Genomic DNA, 22,250 nt, shown 5'->3' with positions numbered 1-22,250 from the left:
GCATTGCATCATGTGTGTGCGCATGTCTGTTTACACGCACACAAGACAAAGGAAACATTTACAACTTTAGTTTTGTCTGGCTCCATTTGATGAGTTTGCTTCGAATAAGTTCCTTAATGAGCGGTGCCGGCCGGCTGGCCGGCAGGCGGCGCCAGAGCGCAGCAGCGGGAGCCACAGCCGATGACGTCACTCTCCATCAGTCTAGGCTGGTGATGCTGAGCACGCACACCGGAAGCCATGTTGTGATGATGTCGGGAGCACTTGTTGACCACGACAAGCAGAGGAAGATGATGGTCACAAGATGGCGGCAATAAGGATTTGCTCGTGTGGTTTCCGAGCTGCGCGTGCGAATTCGTTCGAGTGACACAACAGAAGGACGTCGACGAAAGACAACTAAGGTATGCAGGTGGCGCGAGCGTGCATGCGTGCGTGTGCGTGCGTGCGCACATCAACCACGAACACGCGCACACAACTCCGCGCAGCGGATGCCCACGCAACCAAAAAGTCGCTCCAGGGGGCTTCCAGCGTCACCAGCCATGGCCTCCCTGGGTTCCAGGAGGTCGGCTACACATTTTTACCGGTTCATGGAGCTTCCATCGGCTCCGGGGGGCTTCCAGCGCCACCAGCCGCGCGCGGACGCACGCACGCACGCACTCACGCACTCACGCACGCACGCATGAGTATGTCTGAGTATGTCTGAAGTGAGGGCGTATGCGTGTGCTGTGCTCAGACGGGATGGCGTTCATGTGCGGCTTCTCGCGCTCGCGCAGCAGCTCGCGCTCGCCCGCTCGTCAGGACTCCCGCGAGCGCGTCAGCGTGTCAGAGCTGGAGCGACTTTTGAGCAGCGGCAAGACGGCCTGCAACCACGCCGATCAAGTCTGGCCCGGACTCTACATCGGCGACCAGTCAGTACACGCACATTGTCTGATGCCTCGACCACAACTTATTTGATCAACTTGAGCTTCTTTTGAAGGCAGCGGCTCGAAGGTCGTCTGATCGATCCAGTGATGTCAGAATTATGCTCCGAATTGGCATTTTGAACAATGATGGTCATCATTTGATTGGTGCAAAACAAATGGCTGAGAAAAACCCATTGAAATGGATAGCGAGCGATGCCAATGTGCTGCTGCAAACATTTCTAATCGTTTCAATCATTTCAAACTTCTTTCAAGCCTTTGTTTGCTCGCCCTCCAAACGATCATGTGCCTGCCTGCCTGCCTGCCTGTTCAGAAACGTGGCGTCGGACCGTGGCGAGCTGGCGCGCTTGGGCATCACTCACATCGTCAACTGCGCGCAGAGCCGATGGCGCAACGGTGGCGGCGGCTACGCCGGCATGAACGTGACGTACCTCGGCATCGAGGCGCACGACTCGCCCGCCTTTGACATGAGCAAAAACTTTTACCCCGCCGCCGACTTCATACACAAAGCGCTCTCTGGAGGAGGTGAGTGTGCCGCTGCTTGCCGGCCGACCGGGCGACCGGACGTTGACTTCGGCTTAGTGCTGGTCTAGCAAAGTGACACTTGCTGTGGCACACAGGGCAGGTTCTGGTCCACTGCGCAGTGGGCCTGAGCCGCTCGGCCACGCTGGTCCTGGCCTACCTGATGATCCGGCAGAACTTAACCCTGGTCGAAGCCATCAAGACCGTCAAGGACCACCGCGGGGTCACGCCCAACCGAGGCTTCCTGCGCCAACTCAGCGGCCTGGACGGCATCCTGCGCGAGAGTCGGCGCGCCGCCGCCACGCAGAGCAGCTCGTGCTAACGGCTGACGTCACACAACGGGCGGCTCGGAACAAAACTGCCTCCATAATCAGAAAATGGACCGAGCCCGAGCGTTTCGTCAAATGCTCGTTATCATGACCACCTCCGTCCGGCGCGAATGCTAACGGCAAACGTGCCCGTGTTTTTTTTTTTTTCGGGGGGGGGGGGGGTGTCAACAATGTTCTTGTGTTATTATTATTGTTATTATTATTCAGAGGCATTTTTCTTCCTCCGTCTGATTGATTTGCCTTCGAAGCACTGAGCCCTCCTTGGGTTTCTGAACGACCCGCTCGTTCCACTGCCTGAGCCACGGCCGTCACAACAAATGTTTAATCATCGAAATCATATATCAAAATCAAAACATTTGCCATACAACCCACGCCGCACTGACAAATTAAAAAAAATTAATAATAATCTATTGTCGCTGTCGTGCTTCCCTTGTCTCCTTCCCAAATTAGGCTTCCAAACTCGGGTTAGCGTTTGAAAGTTGACTTTTCAACTCGCATCGTGCTTCTGTGCTTTGGGGTTCAAGCTCCATGTCAGGATTCAAAGTTGGCTTTCAATGAGGGTTTGGGTTTCACAATCGGCTTTCACGCTAGCCCGAGGGTGGGCGAGTTCGGTCCTGTCTCTTTTCCGGCCGGGCTTTGCCGCCCCGCCGCGTTCTCTCCACAAGTCGGTGGACTTACCTCTCGTCCATGGGAGAGCGTCTCTTAGCGAGTTCTGGGAAAAATATTCACGTTCAATGGTGGGGAAAATATGAAAGCATAGTGAAGTGAGAAAAAGAATGTCGTGGATGTGTGGACTATGTAGAAATTGGAACGGTGTCAAAATAGAGAGCGGAAACATTCTTTTGCGTATGAAAAATAACCATGCATAGTGGTGCAGCTCTTTGTAGAAGCCCATGTACGTATGGTGAGATTTTTTTTTTTTTAATGACCATGTACCTATATCGTGAGGCTCCAAAAAATATCTTGGAAGCACGAGAGTGAGCTTCAGGGGGCGCTCTGGAGCTACTTGAGCTGGCCGCAGTCAGCAATGGCAACCTTCTTTCTCGGGGTCCCGTTTTTGGTGCCTTGCTTTTCCATCGCCTCCAGCACATCTCTGCCTTCCAGAAGCTTCCCGAACACCACGTGCTTGCCGTCCAGCCTTAAATAAGCACATCAGATTTGTTTCGATTGTTTCAGATTTGGCACTTAAGTGGCACCTTCCTTCGCAATCATTTTCGGAGCAAAATTGCAACTATTCCCCCCGCAAAAAAAAATGCGTGGCTAGTCGCGTCGGCCACTCACCAGCTAGTTTGATCCGTGCAGAGGAAGAACTGCGAGCCGTTGGTGTTGGGTCCTGCGTTGGCCATGGAAAGCGTCCCAAAGCCGTTATGCTTCAGCTTGAAGTTCTCGTCACAAAAGGACTCGCCATAGATGGACTTTCCTCCGGTCCCGTCGTGCTTGGTGAAGTCGCCGCCCTGCGTGGCGCCAAAATGTTTGCCTTAGGCTTGGCGGCTGCAAAACTACGTCATGGACTGCATCGGAAGGCGTGCCGAAAACAAAACAAAAAAACAGGCTAAGGCTGAGAAGGACCTAAGCCTAACATGAGACGAGCGGTAGGAAAAGGCGGTCGTGAGCTATGACAGACAGCCCTCGTTCGAGCGAGCGAGCGAGCGCTTTTGATCGAGGCGTCTGTCGAAAGGCGCCAAATCGATCCAACGCAGTAGCATTCATATCATTACCAAAGACCTTCAGATGTTGTTCAAGATTGCCTACCTGGCACATGAACTTGGGAATGATGCGGTGAAAGATGGAATTCTTGTAGCCAAAACCTTTCTCACCGGTGCACAGTGCCCGGAAGTTCTCTGCCATTGAAATCCAAAACAAAAAAACGGCAGCCATTTTGTGACAGCCAGCCCAAACAAACATGCAAACAAACATCCCGCCCTCATGCTCTGGAGATTGTGCTAGGAAAGCGGAGGAAAACCCAGGCGCATTGGCCACACAACGGGAAGAAGACCGGAATCAAACCCACAAGCTGTGCACTGCGAGGCCGATGTGCATGGGCGGCCATGCACATTTCGCCCGCCACACAACAGGAAGAAGCTGAGGCCGACGTGGTAACCAAAATGTGACTCTCGATATGTGTATTCATTGAGCTAGCTGGGTTTCGAGCTCCCTCCCGTTTAAGATGTTGTGTTTGTCTTTCTTGTCATGCGGAAGCAGACGTTTACCTACCTGCAGTCTTTGGAACGACGTCTGCAAAAAGCTGCAAGAAGAAAAACACAAGACACATGGACATGACTCGCATTGAGCTTTTCATTCACGCTACTTGTGACTCGCACGAAAGCCATCAAAGACGTACGAAGATCATTTCAATGATTTACCTCCATGGTGATTTTGCCCGCGCTGACGTCAGCAATGGTGATGTCGAAGAAAACTACGGGGTTTGGCATCTTTTCGTAGGTTTGAGGAAACCCGGAGGGAGGAAGATTCAATTTGACCGAAAATGTCAAGCTGACGACACACGCAAAGCGACGCTCTTTTTGGAGCCTAAGCTGATACGACGTCATCTTCACAAGCCAATCGCAGCCGGGGACTCGGCGACAACCAATCAATCGCGAGATAAAAGTGGGCGGGCGGGCTTAAGGATGACATCGGGATGTTTCATTTTTGGACAGTCCTTGCGGCCTTGCTTGATTGATTGTTTTGTCGGCAAATGACTGGGATTTATTGTCGTCACGTGAAAAATAGAAACACAGCGTTCTTGAGGTTTTGTTGTTGATGAAAGTGTCGTTTATATGAAAAGCATCTTTGGCAAAACGAAATTTCTCTTTTGTTTGGGCCAAAATGATGCATCAAACATACGGACGGCTGCTGCTGCTGAAATGATACAATGGGTTTAATCTTCTTTTTGAAGCTCCAGCAAATGAACAAAACAACTGCAGGTACAATCAACGACGACAATGATTACAAAATAAATAGAAAGCAATGGCAATTAAAATGTGGGTTACAAAATATGTGCAATAGTTTACATCTTAAAAAGGTGTTTTCTACTAAATTTGCAATTCAATTGTCACTTTTTCCACGCCTCCAAATAAAGTCAACAATTTTGTCGTGGGTTTTTTTTGAACTCACAAAGTGTCTGTTAGAAAGAAGACTGTAGGCTGTGTCAAAAAGGACCAATCATGATCAGATCAGGGAGAAGTAGAAGAAGTACTGCGATGAAAGGAAAACACGGCAAGATTCAGTTGAGCGTCAAGGCGACGCTGCCAAACCGGAATGGCGGAATGTGCCTCGGCGCATTGATTCAACACGTTCACCTCAAATATGCAACAGCGTTTGAGCATTTATTCCTTGGCCTTATTAACGTTCACCCTAAGCACGCTATCTCCTAGGGTGAATTGGGGCGGTGGCTTTTGAAGGAGTCCACGCAACTGGAAATGACCGCCGCTAGCTCCTCTCTTCTCAGGTTGGACACAGCTGGTGAGTCGAGAGCAGGAACGCGCAAAACGGCGAGGTGAGGCGAGGCGGCGGCGTTCCACTCGTGTGCTCAACTGTTTGAACTCGTGAGGACCAAACGACAGCAATTGGGAGACGGTCGAGCCTGCCTCGCAAAGATTTGAGGGACAAATTGAGGAGGAGATGAAAATGACGGAAGACGACAAAAAAAAAAGACAACAGAGAAAGGCGATGAAGAAGGTGGCCAAAGGCGCTCAGTTGTTCTCAAAGAGCGACAGAAGGTCATCGCTGCTGTTGCTGGGCAGGTCGGGCGGACCCAAGTAGGACAAGAGCTCGTCCGGGTTGGTCAGCTCGGGCAGAAGCTAGCCCCAAAAAACAACAAACAAAAGTCAGGCAACTGCAATTGCAGAGCACATGCACATGCACATACTCTTGAGCAGCAGGCTCACGTACATCTAGCGAGTGATCGGCCGCCTCGGCGCCGCCCCCTCCCGGGGGGCCGCCCAGGCCGAAGGAGCCCTCGGCGTGCAGCCGCGCGTTGTGGGAAGCGGCGCCGCTCCTCTCCTCGCCGAGGGTGGCCTGCTGCGGGAGCAAGGCATTATGGGCCTAGCCGTGCGGAAAGAAACACCATCAAGGAGAGATAGATGGATGGATGGATAGAGAGAGAGAGAGATAGATAGATAGATAAGCCAGGCGACAGTTGGCCGCCAGCTGCGTTCGACAAACGGGATCAACGCTTGCTTTAGTGGCTCTCAGCGTCACCGGCGGGCCAGCAGGGACAGACAGACAGTCAGTCAGTCAGTCAGTCAGTCAGTCAGTCAGTCAGTCAGTCAGTCAGTCAGTCAGTCAGTCAGTCAGTCAGTCAGTCAGCTGTTCAACTTGAAAGACAACGTCTTGAAAATTTCATCCAGACTGAGCGTCAAGATCAAAACTCAGTTTGCAGTTGGCAATGACAGCAAGCGAAGCGCAGTTAGGACTTTTCTCCACTCGGGGGCGCCAAACTACAAACCCGATGCTACTTTGTCCGCCGTCGAATGTTTGCAATTGCGCCCGCCAACGTGCCCGTTACGTAACAACGAGCCAACGAGCGGCGGCTGCTGTCGAGCCCGAGGCGACAGCAGAATCGCCCACGTTTTGTTTGGCTCACCTGCTCGGCCTGGTAGGGGAGCGGAGGTCCCGATGGAGGGTACTCGCCCGCGGTCGGCGTACCGGGAGTGTTGGGGAATTCGGGGAAACCCGATAGGCTGGCAAAGCCTCGGCTCCCTGGGGGGGGGGGGGGATAAACATGCATGTCAAAAGACGAGGTAGAGGGTTCTGGCTCGGTGGGTCGGTCGGCTCAGCCAACTTTTGGCTTCTTTGGGTTAATCATTCATTTGTGTTCTCACGTCAGCGGCACGTTCACACAAGGAAAGAAAAACCACGTTCATCGCTACGGTTGACACAAATATATTGTTTCAGAAGAAAAAAAATCGAGAGCATAGGTGTCAAACTCAAGGCCCGAGGGCTAGATGCGGCCCGCTACGTCATTTAATGTGGCTCGCAAAGGCAAATTGTACTTCATGTATCAATCCAAAATGAAAAGTTGAGTTATCGCTAGCAATTTTTATTTCCATTTCGCTTAAAGCTAACTATTCATGACTTTATTGTGTAGCCTTTACCGTATACAATATAAGGCGAATTGAATCACCATGACAACCTACTACTACTACTACTACAAAAAAAAAGCAAAAGCAGAGCTCTCTCACCGGGTCTGCTGTAGTCGGGACTAGCCCTGCCGGCCCCGGACGGCGCCGCGTAGGGCGAGGAGGCGGGTCCCAGCGCGGCGATCATCTCCATCACGTTGGGCAGCAGCATGTGACTGGGGCTGACGGTGCGGCAGCGTTTGAGCGCCGGCCCGTCGGGCTCCTCCTTCACGTGCAAGTCGGGCTTGACCGGCACCGGCCGCCAGCCGCACAGCGGGTCGATGGTGATCTCCTCGTAGTCGGAACTGGCGGGCCCGGGTGGCAAATGAGCGAGCGGCAAAGGGGCGACGGGGACGCACGCGGACTTACTTTTGGATGTAGACCAGGATCCCCAGCATGTACTGGTCCACCTCCAGACCCTCCAGCAGAGCAGTCTTACTGCAAAGCACAGCGGCATTTTGAGCCGGGACTTAGCCAGTGTTGATATGATAAAGCACCTACTTGCAGACAGGACATCGCCACGTTCCTCGCTCACAGTTGAGCTGCAGGTACGACTCCAAGTCGAAACACTACAGAGAACAAAAAAAAGCAAGAGATGTCTTGCTCTCATTCTGCGCAAGAACCTCCAGCTGGGTTCACGCGAGCCACCTGTATGTGCCGGCAGTCGTGTCCTCGCGCCGGCAGCTGGATGCGCCGGAAGGTGATTGGACACTTGAGCGAGACTTTGATGGCCGTTTGCTCCACGCCGTCCTCTCCGTTGAGCCCGGGGGTCCCGGGGATGGTGCCGCTGCTGAAGTTCCTCTTGACTGAAACGCACGGCGACATTATCCGTTTCAAGACGCTGTAGGTGGCACTCATGCTCCTTTTAAACTTATCCAAAGGGGAAGAAGGATTTGGAGGGAAAAAGGATTGTAAAGTCCAACACGCCAACAGAGGCAATTTGTTGTTTTTCCAAACGTCGCCCAGGCTCAAAAGACAAACGGCACGGAAATGAGCGCGAAGCGCGTTTAACGTCGACGGAGGTCACGGCGCCGGCTCGGCGTGCTCGCAATCGAGCGTGCGTCTCACTCTTGGTGATGCAGTGCTCGGCGGGCAGCAACCTCTTCTTCATGAGCCCTTGCAGCACCGACCTGACGGAGGGCCGATGGACCAGCTGCAGCACGAACAGATGGGACTGCGGGAGCAAAGGCGCCGCCGTTACACAAAAACGCAACTCCAAGGGAGGCGCGGCGCGGCACGGCGCGGCAGGGCGCGGCACAGCAGGGCAGGCTCTGCCCGCCCTCACGGTTCTTCAGAACTCACGCAGCAGCAGGCGGTGACGGTGATCTGGACGGTGTTGCGGCCGGGCTGGCACACTTGCTTGAGGTACAGGGCCTTGTGGGAGGTCTTGTTGTCGCCGCGCTCGATGGACAAGGGCGTGGCGTTGACGCTCACCTGCACCGAGGCGGGCCAGTTGGTGTTCATCTGCCGGTCCTCGTGGTGGTAGCACTTGAACTGCAGCTCCAGGTCCGGCCTGCAGAGGGCCGTCACGCCGCGGGCTCAAGTTAAAGCCAACCTTTTCAAAGGCGGGACGAGGGAACGGCCTGACCTCATCATGAGCGTTTTGTAGACGGAGTCTCGAAGCTGGAAGGCGTGGTTACTGACGGCCAAGTTGTGCTCCAGTCTGAAAGGCTCCAGCACCACGCCGTCCCGCACCGGAAAAGTGAGCCGCAGGTCGTCGCTGGGATTACCTTGATCGATGGGGAAGAGACGGACGGGTTAGGGCGTGGCTCCAAAATCAAGTTGCGCGGCGCCTGCCTCACCCGTGGCAGTCTGCGGGCCGCCCATGCTGCTTTTCCCGTCGGGGGGCACGTAGGGGGGTTTGGCGTCGCGGCCCGGGGACAGGTAGGGCGGCACCGAGGCGCCGGGAGTCACGGGAGGTGTGGGGTTGCCGCCCATGGGCGAGCTGGGGTAGGCCTGCATGCCTCCGCCCCGGCCGGGCTGGCCAGGCCAGGCGACACCGGACTGTTAGCGCCGTACATCAGGACCCACCCGTGCTTGCGCTTGGGCCGGCCACTTCAAACCATTCGTTGGCCATTTCTTTCTTACCCCGCTGGCTGCCGCCTGAGTGAAGGCGTTGTATCCTCCTGGGCCTGCAGGGGGCAGACTCGCCTGCCCATTAAACACTTCTGACTGAAGAGTACAAAAAAAACCAAAGACTAAATTCGGGGCCCTTCCATTTGTTGGAAAGAAGCCAACATTACCTTGTAGTACTGGGGCGGGTTGCCGAGCGAGCCCGAGGCGTACTGGCCCACGGGGGGCATGCGGCCGGCCGGGTAAGAGGGCGAGGGGGCGCAGCGTTGCGGTGCTGTAGGTGGGTACTGCAGAGGTTGCTGCAGAGGCTGCTGAAGAGGAGGCTGCTGCAGAGGCTGCTGAGGATACGCCGACATGGACGACATCCCGCCGCCGCCAAACTGCCCGGTCACAAGTCAGAGGCAGGGTCAGGGCCGCAAACAAGTCTTGAGCTCGGCAACTGAGCCTAAGGCTCTAAAAATGGCGCACCAAGCTGAGGCCAGGCTTCCGCCGGTACGCTTCTCACCTCAGAGTGGAAAGTTCGTTTGAGTCCCTGGGCTCCGCCGGGATACCCTGCCCCTCCCGAGCCGCCGCCGTGCATCTTTTGCACGTGTCCGGGGTGGGGAGGGTACAAGCCCCCGCCAGGGGGTGGCGCCGCTCCAGGCCTGCTAGAGACCATACCGCCCTGGTTCATGACCGGGGCTCCGCGAGAGCCCCCGTGAGGGCCCCCGTGAGGGCCCCCGTGAGGGCCCCCGTGAGACATGAACTGGGGACTGTACGAGGAGGCTCCGCCCATCTGCCGGGAAACACAAAATGAGTCAGGAAGCCAGGTGACGCCGCCCTCTGCTGGCCGCGGCTAGCTTTTCATATCAGAGTTACGGGCCCGGCTTAAAGTTGCAAATGAAAGTATCAGGCCAGGGGTTAGTTAGGCTGTTAAACCTTTCAATTATGGATTAAACTCAAGACTTCAAACAAAGGCACCCGTTAGGGTTCCGAGTTTGGGTTTGGAGACCTGCGCGTAGCTGATGTCCTGGTTCTGCTTCTCCTGGATGGCCGCCACCGTGGCTGTGGCGGTGGCGGTAGCTGTGGCGGCGGCCACGGCGGCCGCCGCCGCCGCCGTGCTGAAGTCCGAGGGCGGGCGCACAGCCATGCCGCCGCCGTTACCGGGATAACTGCACAGAGAGGACCGCTCGCTCAGTCATATTTAGACGTGACCCAGCTCGACGCAATTAAACTTAGCTCCAGTGTAAACGTTAGCAAAGTTATCATAGGACGTTTCTATCTTAGCTTTGCATGGATCTGGAGAGAGACAGACCGTTGTCGGCGGCCCGGGTCTGACATGAGCCGAAAGAGCCCCCACCCCTGCTCGTTCACCTGCCGCCGTAGGCCGCTGCGGGGTTGTACGCCGGGCCGGGGCGCCCGTACATGAGCGGCTGGCCGTAGCCTTTGGATATGGCGTCGCCGTACCCCTGCTGGCTCATGAACTGCGGTCCCATGGCGCCGGGCATACCGGGCCCGCCGCCTCCGCCGGGCATCATGTGACCGCCCGTCCCGTCGCCAGGACCCATAGGTGGCGCTCCGATCACCTGCGCGTCAGTCACAACAAATCAGCCTGTCCTCGTCCAATGACATCGCTTTCCGATGCTAGCTTTCAGCCGTCGCATCTCCGCACTTAGCAAAAATGCTAAGCGCTGCTTTTCTTTTCTTTGGCTACTTGACAAAGCGGGCTCACGTGTTACCTGGCTGTGCGTGGGATTGGTCACGCCCCACACTGTGGTTACTACAGAGAGAGATCCCGGCTGCTGATTGGCTGCTGGTTGCCAGGAGACTGGCTCATGGAGGAAGGCGCCGTCACCGCTGCGAGGGGAGAGAGAGGAGGGAAAAAAAAAAAAAAAAGGCCATGAAGGCAGCGGCGGCCCTTAGCGCCCGCTTCCACCGCCACCTCACAGTCTCCCCGCTCGGAGCGCTAAAGTGCCATTACAAGTGAACTCATTAGTAAACTGCAAGGGGTCGTGATGCGTTTGTATCCATACGGGCGGGCAACGGTCAGACGCGCTCGCTCTTGGGACGCAACGCAGGTCGAGCGCCGTGCCCGAGTCAATCGGCATCGGTTGAGCTCTGCCGTTGCCAAATGCCAAGCTGCGTCCGCCAATAGGAAGTTAACGCTTCCAATTCGTGACCTTCCTGCCGCCCCCTTGTGGCTCGGAGTATCAAATAAAGACATTGCGCCAGTCAATGCCCAATTTGTTGTTCTTGTTTTCATTCGCCAATGACGGTTTGCTAGCGGGATTCAAATTTTGGAGCAATTTCTCCAAAAAGATCAGACCAGAACACGTCGTGCCTACTGAACGTGTACAACGTGTTCCTGAGCGAAATGAGGCTCGTTCGGTGGTGCGTGCGTGCTTGCGTGCGTGCGTGCGTGGGAACTACCTTTGAGGAGTGGGATGCGGGGCTCGTTTCATGGAGTTGAGGGGTTTCATTGGAGGAGCATGGGGGTGACTGGGAAGCCCCCCTGAAAAACAAAGAGGAAGAAGCTGAGTCAGCCACTTTGGCGTCGTCACCGTCGCCACGGACGACGGCTTTGACGACACCACGCCCTCGGACCTGACGAGCAACCGCCTCCTCCCACGGGATGGAGAGCAAGCCAATAAAGACACCTTACAGACAGGTGGAGTGAGTGGAAGCTACGTCTGCCGTCAAACAAAATGATCACGTTGATGGGCAAAGATGATGCCTTGGAAGTTGGAGGGCTGCCAGTGAAACTGAGCGTGGCCTCTCAGCCAATCGGAAGACGACCCTAGATACGCAATTAAGCTCCCAATTTCCAGTCGACACAAATTAGTCTACCATGCGGCGGTTAGCGCTTCGACGAGGTAGAATAACGACAAAGTTCTATCCGAACCGGCAGGTGGCGCTGTGCTTTTCTAAAGAAGAACAACACACAAGCGGTTGACTGGGCATGATGGTCGTTAAAATGAAAAAGTCAATCTTTCACATTTGACATTAGTACTGCGTGAGCGTGCACCTGGAAACGACGCACAGGTTCATACCTTACCCGCACGTTCACAAGCTCACGCGTGGAAGTCGCTCTAGGTGCCGCATGGTTACACGCAACTACAAAGAATCCCACAAATAGAACCCGAACAAATCCCGCCCGCCCGCCCGCAAACAAACAAAAACAACAAGGACCTGCTGCACGCACCAACACGCTGTGTGTGCACGCGCACGACCCGGCCGGACATGGGTCCGTCAGACAATAGCACGTTTGTGCACGCGCACGCTGTGGAACCGATGACTGCGCGCGCGTGCGTGTGATGGACACGATCACCGTCGAAGTGTACAACGTGCACAGCACACGCACAACTCCTGGCTTTCGCGCCCGCCACGGGCTCACGGCGGAACAAAGCGGCGTGCACGCGGCGGGATCGGCACGAGACGCGTTCGGTAACGCCTACCTGGCTGCTGTGTGCGTTCGTGCGTGCTCGCGACCCCGGTACTGCGCGTGCAATTGTGCTCCTATATGCGCCATACGAAGTGTACGCACAAAACTGCCGTGCGCGCGTCGCGTCAATCCCACGCAGCTCACCTGTCTGAGCGCGCGCGTCCACGTCCCGAAAGCCAGACGCCTCGGCGAGCTAGCTAGTTTAGCCTAGCTTAGCTTAGCTCAGCTCGGCATAGCAGGCTAGCTAGCTCGTGTGGTGTCGCAGTCGGCTAACGCTGTCGTCAAGTCTCCCCTCTCGACGCTCATTTTGTGCCCAAGGAAGAGCCAGGCGGCGCAGCCCAAAAGTGTTTGAAAGGGCGACTTAACACTTCCGGTCGTCGTCACGTTTAAATTACGCTAACTCGGCGGGCCAATTACAGCTAGCTTGTCGAGGACGCGGAGCTCACTTAAGCAAAAACAGACCATTGCACAATGACAAGCTATAATGAATTCGTGACGTCACAGCCACTCGCCCGCCCCTCCGACAACCTTCTGGTGTGCGTGACGTCACCGGGAAATGTTCAGGTACTCGCCGTGCGTCTTTACCTCCGCCATCTTGGGAAAGTACTGACAGTTTGAGCGAGGGAATGAAAAAAATACGGCCTCCAAGTTTGCAAACATTCATCTCAGAATATGTGTGTATTCTGTAGTCCATACCAATGTATGGTTCTAGTTCAGTGTGGCATGCATGTATTTTGTAGACGCGTGTGGCTGCGTCATGTTGTATGTGTGCGAGTACTTGTTCTACAAGACTTGTGTGTGTCTGGTTGTGGAGGTGTGTTTATAAGCGTGCGACATTTTTTTATCATTCCACATCAGTCTTATTGAGGTGCAGGTGTCTGTGTGTGTGTGTGTGTGTGTGTCTTTTGTAGAAATTTGTGTCGTGTTTGTGCCCTACTTAGAAGTGTCTGTGTGTGTGTTCAGGTAGTAAATAAAAGGGTGTCTTGCTGCATGTGTCCGTGCGTGTTTTGGTTCTTTCTCATTCCAAGTGTCATGTTGTTGAAGTGTGTGTGCATGGATTGTATTCTGTACAAGTGTGCACGTGCGCGTGTGAGGGAGAACAATGTCGCAACCCATTGGTGTGTTTTTTTTTTCTTTCTTCAGAGCCGGGTTGCCGTGGAAACAGGTGCAGAGATTTCCCATTTCTTCATTTTCCTCTCCACACTATCATATCAGCCCCTCCCCCAACGACCTGCCGCATAGTGGCGACCTACTGCAGTCATTACACAATGTCGCCTATCACGCAAGAGCAGAGAGAAAAGAGGGGAGGGAGGCCGGGAGTCAAAGGGGGCGGGGGGGGGGGGGGGGGGCGCTCAAGGGACAACTCATTGGGGCTGAACCTCCACCAGGAAATGGTAGGCGGAAGGTGCAACGTTTGGGCATAATTTTTTGCCATTTGTCATTTTTGCGCGCGCACACGGAAACGACATCTGCGCACACGCCCGAAGCAGCTGGTTGGCATGGTGAGCGGCGCACACGCATGCTTCCTAGCTTGTGTATGCATTCCAATGGGGAGGCTTTGGCAAGCGCTGGAACATTCCAGGGAAATGGCTGCTGCTCATGACCTAGAATAACATGACTGACTTAGAGGGGGTTTGGGGGCGACCAAAGGATGGGGGAGGGGAGCCACAGATTTGGAGGAGGAAAGGTTAGAAGGGGGCCAGGGAAGGCAATTAGAGGGTAGGAAAGGAGATAAAGAAGGATGAAGGTAGTGAACGCATCATCCATGACATCGAAGGAGCCCAAATTGATTTGAGGCGAGCTTGGCTTACGAGCTCAGCAGCATTCAAATTTGTACTCGCAACACGTCGTCCTCAACTTGATGCACAGTGCCCTCTTGTGTCTGAAAGACAAATGACATCGGTCTACTTCTAAGCGTCACATGGTCGGTCGGTCACGTGTTGCGAGGACGGCACTAAAATCAAATGTCATGAAACATTAGCAACCTCATACAACACTGTGACGTTTGTCTTTTATTTCATTTTAGAAATAGCTTTGTCCGTCAGGCGTGGCGTTTGGGTCGCTAAAGGGGCAGAGCGAGCCGCTGAGGTTTTTTTCAACACGACTCGTTTTTGTCCTCGAGGAAGACGGACGGACGAGATCGTCCAATTTGTCGACGGTGTCCCCTTCATCCTTTCGATGGGCGCCCGGCAGAGCCGGTGATGTCACCGACCCGTCAGAACTGCACGGCGCCGGGAGGGATGTCGAACATAGACGGGTCGAACTGCTGGCCCTTGAACGGCGAGCCCTGCGCCTCCCAACCCTTCTTCAGCATTTCGTGCACCTTCTGCAAATAAGCATCCGTTCAACACATCGGCACGCAGAAGCCACAGAGAGACACGGCCACGCCGCCGCCGCGCGCACACCGACCATCTCGTGACTCTGCGGCTTGCCCTGCAGCTTCTGGTGGTAGTCAAAGGTGAGGCGGTCGAGGACGGCGTGCTCCTCCTCGTCCACGCTGGCCATGGAGCGCTCGCGGTTCAGCGAGTCCACGTCGATCTCCTCTTCGCCCTCCAGGACGCACTTCCACCACACCTCCGACGACTTGTTCAGAGACAGCTGGCCGGCCGCAGGATGCCGAAATCAAGGGCCAAAGAAAGGAAGCCAAGAAGAAGACGTGAGAATTTGCGCCACCGAGGTGCGACGCGCCGGGTCCGTTACCACGACGCATTTTCCCGGTTCGAGGCTCCACAGGGAATTCTCTGTGTTGATCTTGTGAGAGAATTTGCCCTCTACCAGCGTCTGCTCTTCGGGCCCCGCGCGCACGCAAATGCGCATGCCGTCGTTGCGCAGGCTCACGCTCACCTGGGAAGGGGCACGCTCAAGTCAAGTTTATTTGGATCGCCCTCAATCGCAAGCCGTCTCAAAGGGCTTCACGCGTGCACCATCGCCACGGGGCTCACCTGCTTGCCTTTGACCACCTCCTCGGGCACAAAGACGCGCACCTCCACGTCGTTGTAGTCCTGAGACCACTGGTACTTGTCCCGCACGGCGCCGTTGTAGCTGTCCGAGTCCAACGCCGACCCGATCCTGTTCGGCCCGGGAACAAAAAGAGCAAAGTGTCGTCTCCGTGCTACCTCACAGCTCCGACTAAGTCACACCGTCCGTCCGGTAGAGCGCACCAATGCGCTGCATTCAGGGGCACTGGCCCAAACAGAGACACGGCGCAATGAGGGACAACGGGGAAGCTTAGTGTTCAGGGACGCTGGGAAACACGTTATGCTTTTGTTTTGAATGAACGACGGGCAAAAACGGACTTGTCTGAGCGGGACGCCGCGGCCTTCCCGTCCAGTCGAGCCACGCCGCCAGGGCCGTCGGCCTGAGGTACGGCCGAGGCTTCGGGATCCCATGACGACGAGGAGCTCGCCGCTTGCGTCGCCTCAGACGTGACCTCCAGCTCCCGGATGGCCGCCGGAGCGCCTGCCATTTCGTCCCCGTGCTGCTTTTGCATTTTCCGCATCTCCTCGGAAAACTTCTCAAACACCTTGAACGTCTGCGTAGGAAAAGGGGCAGAGGAAACCTTTTCAGACTGTGATCGTCGATGAATGAACTTGGCTGAAATTGTCGCTGAAATGTTCACGAAATGGCTGCGAGCGACCATTCGACTCCTGTCAACCGATACAAGCATCATGGAAAAGGTTTCCTTTTTGGTACAGAAGCCAGCTGACTCGTCGTTCAATGGTAAATGCTCAAATGCGTCTGTCAAAGCTTGCCAGAAATGCTGATTCAATGTCAAGATTTAGGAAACAAAGTTCAAATAGTGCTGGGCAACTTGCACGCATCTCAAAGCTTGAATTGGGTCGCGCGCGAGCGAGCGAAGTGAGAGCCCACCTTCAACACCATCTTCTCGGCCACACCTGGCGGGAAGCCCATCTTGTCGTCGGGACCGGAGAGGAGTCGATAAAAATCAGTCTTGCGGTACAAAAAGCCAAAGTAGACGTGAAGAAAGTCATGAATGTTTCCGACGTGCTGCAGAATGCCGAGCAGCGCGTTGTCGTACATTTCCGTCATCTCGAGTGGCGACGACATGGCGATACTTTCAGTGTTGCTCCACTGTAGCTCTGTGCGCCGTTGGTGTGGACGGAAGGGGGGGGGGGGTGAAAGAAAAAAAAAAAACAGGCGAGAAGAAGCGGACTTTGAGAAGAAAACAATCAATGTTTACGCCAGGAGCCTTGCATTTCTTCAACGTCTGTGAGGGTTCCTTCCAGAACAATGGCTCGCATCCGGTTGGACACTTTCAAAATAAGTTGGCTTTACGTTGACTGTGACAGGAACAAACCACCCCGATGCTATGAATCAAATAAACAACAAGAAAATAAGGTATCACTAATTTATACATTTAATAGGCGAACCTATTTAGTTTAACTATTTAAAAAAACTGCGACAAAATTCATTTGAGTCTACATCCGGTTCCAGCATGTCTCGTCATCCGTTACACACCGGCAACGAGAGAAATTATATCTAGTTCCGCACCGAGTTCTAAATTTGTTTTCAAGTTTATGCCTATAAATCAAACTCAATTCAATTAGTTCCTTTGTTAATTCCATTTTATAAATGTTTTGTATGTCGTACCAAAACAAGGACAAAGAGTGAAAGCAAGATGGCGACGCCCTTGAGCTGCACAGGACGCTTGAGGTTCCTGGTGAGTCAAGCGATTTAAAGGCATTTCGAGGAACATTTCAGTGTTCTTTTGACTTTGTGTGCTACTGTATTGTTTGTTATCGAGAAGTGTGCTGCAGCTATCCGGGCGGGGGTGGGCTAGTATATCAAAAGAGAAACATTCCCCAAATGCTTGCAACCCCGATGATTTGTTTTCGGTGCGTGCAGGCTGCAGCGAGCAGGGCAAGTACACTCGGGAGCCGAAAGCTTCACGTCACGGCAGTTTGCTGCAAGGTAAACACGACGGTGACGTCACGCCGCGTTTGTCCAACTCGAAGATGATGACCGACCGACCGACCGACCGACCGGCTCGTTGGTTCTTCTTTTGCCGGGCAGAACCGAGCCGCTCGCATCAGAGTGGGGAAAGGCGATCGTCCTCTGACCTACGAACAAGCCCTGAAACCTCACCACATCGCCCACCACAAAGGATGGCTATCGCAGCACACCAGTGCGTCCGTCTCCAAACATGACCTTCGCCAAACCTCGGCGCGGCGCCCGCCCATGTTCCTTTTCGTCCCTGCCAGGTAACCTCAAAGGCGAGGACGGCGCGGCCGATCGCGCGGTAGAAGACGCCTTCGTCCGCCGCTTGATGTTCGGCACCTTCCACGGCTGCCTGGCCGACGAGCTGGTGATCAAGCGGCGCGGCAACGCGCTGACCGTGTGCGCCCTCCTGCTGCAAAAGCTGCCGCCGCAGAAATTCTACTTCCTGATTGGATACGCCGAGTCGCTGCTGTCGCACTTCTACAAATGTCCCGTCAAGCTGGACGTGCAGACGCTGCAGGAGAAGCAAGTGTACAAATATCTGTGACGGCCCTCCCGTCACGGAAAGCCAGCCCTGGGTTCGTTCGTTCGGTCGGTTTCTCCAATTTATTTTAGAAATTGCCGACGACGGACACTCGCCGGGTTGTTTGCGATGGCCTACTTGAAAAAATAAAAAGAAATGAAGTCATGCTCACTCACTGACTTTGTTTTGTTTCTAACTATTGGTCCTCATTTCGAAGGGTGCGTTTCTGAGCAAAAAGCAGAGACAATAAGCTTCCTGTTTTTACACGGCCTTTGCCGTTCAGGCCGTCTTTGTTGGGGACAGACTTTCTGAGACTAATTTGGATGATTTTAAACATAAGCTTCCAATTTCAAAGGAAAACAAATGTAAACCACATTCAAGAAAGACTATTTTGGATTGATTTTCATTTGTCACAGTGCAATCATTCACATGGAAGGCTTGATTGCAGCAAAACACTTCAAAAGGATGTGCAATTTCATTTGAAAAGTGTCCCAATGGTTTGAAAAGACAAACTTGCGTTTCATTTGCGCACCGACTTGGCGCACTTTGCAGAGTTCACCTTTCATCTTCACAAGTGAGATTCATTTGTATGCAAAAGGTGGCACAGAGGCAACAAAGTTGGAATGAGAAGAGGAGCCCTGGAGCCTGCCACTGCCATTTCAGGGCAATTACGCGTGGCTCTTTGCTATCTTTCACTTAGCGGGCTCACGGCGACAACAACATTCAAAATGATCCAATTTAAACCCCAAAAAAGTGATTCACGGCGACACAAGGCTTCCTTCATCTTGTGGTGCAACGGGGAACTAAACAGGGAGTGGAGCGCACCTTTCGCCGGCCAAACTAAAGAAGTAGGTCCTCCTCGTGGCCGGTGTGAATCAAAACGGCGGCTTTGGCCACATCTCCCTCACGTGGAGAGGGCGCGGCAGCCGACGCCCTGGCAGGACTGCAGCTTGATCAGGCGCTGGTTCATGGTCTGCAGCACGGCCGGGTCCACCTTCTTCACAATGTTCTCCAGCTGGTGGGGGTCCGAACTCAGGTCGTACACCTCCACAAAGGACTGGCGGCGCAAAAAGAAGCTTGTGGAGATTTGGCCACAAACAGCACCTCGACATTGCCTTACCTCGCTGTCGGCGAACTCGCAGTACTGCATGTCGTCGCGTCCGTCCAGCGTCCTGACGCAGGCGTACGTGTTGTTGAAGGAGTCCTCGCACACGCAGTCGGGGAAACATTGCTGAGCCGGCAAATTCAAACCTCGCTCACCGTGGAGTCAGCATTCTAAGCATTTCCATCTGACAAACGGCCGGCCGCTCACCGACAGGCCGGGCCCCATCTCGGGGCAGCTGGGGTCTGCGCTGGACAGCCCCTCCCCCGTGTGCTCCACCAGGAAGAAGGGACGCGCAGAGCCCTTGCGCAAACACGGCGCCTGGCGCAGAACAACGACACGTTAGGTCGGTCGGTCGGACGGACGAGCGAGCGAGGGCGATGTCATCGGCCGACCATCAGAGGCAGGAAGGACTGCCCGTCCACGTCGGCGGCCGACGCGTTGATGCCGGCCATGTCCAGAATGGTCGGCGCCAGATCAATGTTTAGCACGGGAGCCTGGGGGGGGGGGGGAGCAACAACAAAAACCATCACCGTCGACCGTGGATTTCCCCTTTTCAATCCAAAATTCCAATCTTGTGACCTTCAGCGTGATGTTGGCTTTCACGCCGGGGCCGCGCACCAGCAGCGGCGTGCGGATGTCAAACTCGTACAACTGACGCTTGTCGATGGGCAGAGAGAACTGACCTGCGGGAAGAAGAAAAAAAAAACACAGCGGCGCTGGCGTGTCGGGAACCCGCCCGTGAGCCTTCCGCTCACCTGTGTGATAGCCGTTGTCCGAGGTGAAGACGACGTACGTGTTGTTGAGCTCCTTCAGCTCCTCCAGCTTCCTCACCAGCGTCTCCACCAGGTCGTCCACCGACAGCAGCGTCTGCCACCTGCGGCATAATGCTCCTTCTCATCTGGCTCGCGGAGCCGGCCGGCCGGTCGCCTTTGCCACACCTTTTGCGGTAGGCGTCGTCCAGGAAGGCCAGCGAGCTGTTGGGCATGGGGTTGGCGGGCTGGCGCAGCAGCCAATGCTTGTCCTGCAAAAAAAACAAACGGGGATGCTTCCCTCTCCGGTGTCCGCGCCGTGTGGGTTTTGCCTTCACCTTGGCCGGCTTGTCAAAGCTTCCGTCCCTGGGCGCTTTGACGTCGGCGAAGCGCCCTCGGTACTGCGGGGCGGCCGTCCAGGGCGAGTGGGGCGCGGGCGGCGCCAGCATCAGGAAGAACGGACGCTGAGGGCTGCGGTTGTCCAGGAACTGAAGCGAGCGGTTGGCCTGCGGGCGGGAAAGCTGAGTGGGGCGGGGGCCGCCAGGCGGGCCGACGACCACTTACGATGAGGTCGGTGAGGTAGTCGTCCGCGTAGTTGTCGCCGTGCTTCTCCTCAGCCCCGTTTCTGGACAGGGTGTAGTTGTAGTAGCGGGAGTTGCCCACCTGGGCGCACACACAGCCGCCACGTTCTCCTTTTATGCGCGTGTGTGGAAAGAAAGGCGGCGGCCCGCACGCGCGCGTGCCACTGACCAGACCGTGCCACTGGTCCCACCCGGGCGGAACGTGGCCGACGCCGCCCGCTTCCTTCTTGCCGTACTGTCGACAGACAAAAAGAGCGTCCGTCGAGCGCAGGTCGGAAAAGGTGTCTGTCGGCCCACCTGGTTCAGGTACTTCCCGGCAAAGAAGGTTTGGTAGCCGCTCTTGCTGAGGAAGACGGGGAAGGCCTCCGACTCGCCTCGGCTCTGCCAGGCCGCGCTGGAGCAGTTCCCGCCCAGCGAGTTGTTCCTCACCAGGTGATTGTGAGGGTAGCGGCCCGTCAGGATGCTGCAGCGGCTCGGGCAGCACAGCGGCGTCACCGTGAACTGGGGGCGGGGTTATGGTGAGGGCGCGGCCGGCGACAGCATTAGCCCAAACACAAGCGGACTCACCGAGTTGACAAAGGTAGCGCCGGCGTCTCCGATCAGAGATTTGGTCTTCTTCATCGGGGTCTGCTCAACAGCAAGTCAAAGTCAAGACAAGGCAAGGCAAGGCAAGACGAACCCGACGGACAGACGGGCAAGATGATTGGCAATTCTGTAGCACATTCATCTGGAAGACGCATTTGTGAATTCAGATGAGATGGGCTCACAAACTAAAATCAAATCAAACCTTTTGGATGTTACTGCATGGAAGCCTTCATTTCTTGATTTAGACAGAGCGTGCAGTCCAAGAGCAAATTAACAAGGCATTGGAAGACGAATACTCGGATTCAATTCCAATCAAGGAGGACACCAATTTCTTGTGCGCAATTATGCCCCGGCTCCAAACCAAGCCCTCCACGCCACCACTTGACGCCAAAAAGTCGACGGTGGGTGACAGGCAACAAATCAAACGGGAAGTGACATTTGGCTGGGGGGGGGGGAGTGCACGCGGGTTTTCCAATGCAAACCGTCAAATGTTCCTCCAAGGAGGTGGCTCCAAAGGTCAGCTGCCGAGCGACTGCGTGTACTCACCATGCCCCCTAGGTTTTGGTCCTGGTCGTCGGTGACGATGAGGACGATGTTGCTGCCGGGCACCACGCCGGCGCCGGGCATCCCGCCGGCGCCGAGCACGCGCCTCGCGCCGCAGGTGAGCAGGGCGCCAAGCGCGAGCACGCGCAACACTCCCACGAGCATCACCGCGACACAAACAGAGACACGAAAGACAAAAGCGGCGAAGATTGCATTCAAGGCAGCAAGAAAATCAGCCTGTGTTGCAAGAAGATGCGTGCGTGCGAGCTGCGGCTTGAGGAAGTGCTGCTGGTCACGTGGGCGCCAGTGGGCGTGAAGAACACGATGTCCGAAGTAGACTTTGAACTAAAACTTCGCGCCAGTCAGCAAAAAAAATCCAATCCAATTCACGCCAGTCAGCCCTTTTTTTTTTGGTACCACGTGGGTGCGTGCACAAATGTTGCATTTGGAAAATAAAGCCTTCTTTTTTTATTTTCCCAAATAAAGCAAATTCGAGACCAGGCAGTGACGTCAAAGTTCAAGCAGCCGATTGAAGTTTCCAAACGACAAGCATTCCTTCAAACGTAAGACACGACACGTCATGACGTCAATTATTTGTCGAGCGGTGCCTTTGGCTTTCCTTGCAGTCAAAGTGTTTTGAATGAGTCGCTAACTGGTGACCACCTTTTGGCTCCAGTGAGGACCAGAGCTAGGCTAGGCTAGGCTAGGCTAGGCAACATGCATGGCTGCATTTTATTGCAATCGACTAAGAAATACAGAAATCATCACGCAAACCAAAAAAAAACAACACCAAGATCCATCGAACGAGACACAGCCACTGTGT

At 55.0% G+C, this 22,250-nt stretch overlaps 6 protein-coding genes across 10 annotated transcripts; 2 read left to right on the top strand and 4 right to left on the bottom strand.

The window, feature by feature from the left end:
* Positions 1-232: 232 nt before the first annotated feature.
* On the top strand, positions 233-2,431 carry dusp26 (dual specificity phosphatase 26). The gene is made up of 4 exons (XM_085926873.1): positions 233-398; positions 731-905; positions 1,231-1,442; positions 1,538-2,431. The coding sequence occupies exons 2-4, from the start codon at positions 736-738 to the stop codon at positions 1,759-1,761; spliced, it is 606 nt and encodes a 201-aa protein (XP_085782999.1). The 5' UTR covers positions 233-398; positions 731-735; the 3' UTR covers positions 1,762-2,431.
* On the bottom strand, positions 1,997-4,296 carry ppiab (peptidylprolyl isomerase Ab (cyclophilin A)). Its single transcript, XM_085926872.1, has 5 exons — positions 4,132-4,296; positions 3,983-4,013; positions 3,521-3,609; positions 3,050-3,222; positions 1,997-2,906 (listed from the first exon to the last, which is right to left on the bottom strand). Exons 1-5 carry the CDS (start codon positions 4,198-4,200, stop codon positions 2,771-2,773), a joined length of 498 nt encoding a protein of 165 aa, XP_085782998.1. The 5' UTR covers positions 4,201-4,296; the 3' UTR covers positions 1,997-2,770.
* Positions 4,297-4,628: 332 nt separating this feature from the next.
* On the bottom strand, positions 4,629-12,325 carry zmiz2 (zinc finger, MIZ-type containing 2). Its single transcript, XM_085926863.1, has 19 exons — positions 12,143-12,325; positions 11,371-11,452; positions 10,680-10,797; positions 10,315-10,526; positions 9,953-10,112; positions 9,467-9,736; positions 9,132-9,341; positions 8,977-9,060; positions 8,691-8,868; positions 8,477-8,618; positions 8,191-8,401; positions 7,957-8,062; positions 7,537-7,694; positions 7,390-7,457; positions 7,258-7,326; positions 6,952-7,193; positions 6,354-6,469; positions 5,660-5,812; positions 4,629-5,568 (listed from the first exon to the last, which is right to left on the bottom strand). Exons 1-19 carry the CDS (start codon positions 12,180-12,182, stop codon positions 5,461-5,463), a joined length of 2,727 nt encoding a protein of 908 aa, XP_085782989.1. The 5' UTR covers positions 12,183-12,325; the 3' UTR covers positions 4,629-5,460.
* Positions 12,326-14,371: 2,046 nt separating this feature from the next.
* nudcd3 (NudC domain containing 3) lies at positions 14,372-16,704 on the bottom strand. 3 transcript variants are annotated; one of them, XM_085925633.1, is made up of 7 exons: positions 16,422-16,704; positions 16,253-16,333; positions 15,679-15,914; positions 15,325-15,460; positions 15,083-15,226; positions 14,792-14,980; positions 14,372-14,708 (listed from the first exon to the last, which is right to left on the bottom strand). In XM_085925633.1, the coding sequence occupies exons 2-7, from the start codon at positions 16,292-16,294 to the stop codon at positions 14,598-14,600; spliced, it is 858 nt and encodes a 285-aa protein (XP_085781759.1). In that variant the 5' UTR covers positions 16,295-16,333; positions 16,422-16,704; the 3' UTR covers positions 14,372-14,597. The 3 variants fall into 3 exon arrangements, with proteins under 3 accessions (XP_085781759.1, XP_085781757.1, XP_085781758.1); XM_085925631.1 differs by having other exon boundaries at positions 16,253-16,703; XM_085925632.1 differs by having other exon boundaries at positions 15,325-15,451; positions 16,253-16,701.
* On the top strand, positions 16,554-18,030 carry mrps24 (mitochondrial ribosomal protein S24). 2 transcript variants are annotated; one of them, XM_085925635.1, is made up of 5 exons: positions 16,554-16,741; positions 17,003-17,063; positions 17,249-17,314; positions 17,417-17,528; positions 17,605-18,030. In XM_085925635.1, exons 1-5 carry the CDS (start codon positions 16,713-16,715, stop codon positions 17,886-17,888), a joined length of 552 nt encoding a protein of 183 aa, XP_085781761.1. In that variant the 5' UTR covers positions 16,554-16,712; the 3' UTR covers positions 17,889-18,030. The 2 variants fall into 2 exon arrangements, with proteins under 2 accessions (XP_085781761.1, XP_085781762.1); XM_085925636.1 differs by lacking the exon at positions 16,554-16,741 and having other exon boundaries at positions 16,811-17,063.
* A 220-nt stretch (positions 18,031-18,250) lies between these two features.
* gnsb (glucosamine (N-acetyl)-6-sulfatase (Sanfilippo disease IIID), b) lies at positions 18,251-21,742 on the bottom strand. Of its 2 annotated transcripts, none has more exons than XM_085925627.1 (13): positions 21,431-21,742; positions 20,867-20,926; positions 20,597-20,800; positions 20,469-20,534; positions 20,283-20,381; positions 20,057-20,224; positions 19,908-19,990; positions 19,725-19,843; positions 19,549-19,652; positions 19,362-19,463; positions 19,177-19,287; positions 18,985-19,095; positions 18,251-18,921 (listed from the first exon to the last, which is right to left on the bottom strand). In XM_085925627.1, the coding sequence occupies exons 1-13, from the start codon at positions 21,590-21,592 to the stop codon at positions 18,769-18,771; spliced, it is 1,542 nt and encodes a 513-aa protein (XP_085781753.1). In that variant the 5' UTR covers positions 21,593-21,742; the 3' UTR covers positions 18,251-18,768. The 2 variants fall into 2 exon arrangements, with proteins under 2 accessions (XP_085781753.1, XP_085781754.1); XM_085925628.1 differs by having other exon boundaries at positions 18,985-19,068.
* Between the last annotated feature and the right edge of the window lie 508 nt (positions 21,743-22,250).

Source organism: Syngnathus leptorhynchus, chromosome 12 (assembly GCF_054491065.1).
Source record: "Syngnathus leptorhynchus isolate UIUO chromosome 12, UIUO_Slep, whole genome shotgun sequence".
NCBI classification, from domain to species: domain Eukaryota; kingdom Metazoa; phylum Chordata; class Actinopteri; order Syngnathiformes; family Syngnathidae; genus Syngnathus; species Syngnathus leptorhynchus.
This window is presented reverse-complemented; position numbering and strand designations above follow the sequence as displayed.

Bases quoted from the DNA above. Each gene is read 5' to 3' on its own strand.
- dusp26 (XM_085926873.1), top strand. From the start codon at position 736: ATGGCGTTCATGTGCGGCTTCTCGCGCTCGCGCAGCAGCTCGCGCTCG. The intron at 906-1,230 runs GTCAGTACACGC...CTGCCTGTTCAG, and splicing joins GGACTCTACATCGGCGACCA to AAACGTGGCGTCGGACCGTG. The intron at 1,443-1,537 runs GTGAGTGTGCCG...TGTGGCACACAG, and splicing joins CAAAGCGCTCTCTGGAGGAG to GGCAGGTTCTGGTCCACTGC.
- ppiab (XM_085926872.1), bottom strand. From the start codon at position 4,200: ATGCCAAACCCCGTAGTTTTCTTCGACATCACCATTGCTGACGTCAGC. The intron at 3,610-3,982 runs GTAGGTAAACGT...TTTCAATGGCAG, and splicing joins CGTCGTTCCAAAGACTGCAG to AGAACTTCCGGGCACTGTGC. The intron at 2,907-3,049 runs GTGAGTGGCCGA...TGCTTATTTAAG, and splicing joins TGCACGGATCAAACTAGCTG to GCTGGACGGCAAGCACGTGG.
- zmiz2 (XM_085926863.1), bottom strand. From the start codon at position 12,182: ATGTCCGGCCGGGTCGTGCGCGTGCACACACAGCGTGTTG. The intron at 10,113-10,314 runs GTGAACGAGCAG...CTCTCTGTGCAG, and splicing joins GCAGCGGCCTACGGCGGCAG to TTATCCCGGTAACGGCGGCG. The intron at 9,737-9,952 runs GTCTCCAAACCC...GTTTCCCGGCAG, and splicing joins AGGACATCAGCTACGCGCAG to ATGGGCGGAGCCTCCTCGTA.
- nudcd3 (XM_085925631.1), bottom strand. From the start codon at position 16,450: ATGTCGTCGCCACTCGAGATGACGGAAATGTACGACAACGCGCTGCTC. The intron at 15,915-16,252 runs GTGGGCTCTCAC...TTTCCTACGCAG, and splicing joins CCGAGAAGATGGTGTTGAAG to ACGTTCAAGGTGTTTGAGAA. The intron at 14,981-15,082 runs GTAACGGACCCG...GCGGCCGGCCAG, and splicing joins AACCGGGAAAATGCGTCGTG to CTGTCTCTGAACAAGTCGTC.
- mrps24 (XM_085925635.1), top strand. From the start codon at position 16,713: ATGAATCAAATAAACAACAAGAAAATAAG. The intron at 16,742-17,002 runs GTATCACTAATT...TACCAAAACAAG, and splicing joins ATAAACAACAAGAAAATAAG to GACAAAGAGTGAAAGCAAGA. The intron at 17,064-17,248 runs GTGAGTCAAGCG...CGGTGCGTGCAG, and splicing joins CAGGACGCTTGAGGTTCCTG to GCTGCAGCGAGCAGGGCAAG.
- gnsb (XM_085925627.1), bottom strand. From the start codon at position 21,592: ATGCTCGTGGGAGTGTTGCGCGTGCTCGCGCTTGGCGCCCTGCTCACC. The intron at 20,801-20,866 runs GTGAGTCCGCTT...CCCCGCCCCCAG, and splicing joins GCGCTACCTTTGTCAACTCG to TTCACGGTGACGCCGCTGTG. The intron at 19,653-19,724 runs GTGAGCGGAAGG...TTCTTCCCGCAG, and splicing joins GGACAACGGCTATCACACAG to GTCAGTTCTCTCTGCCCATC.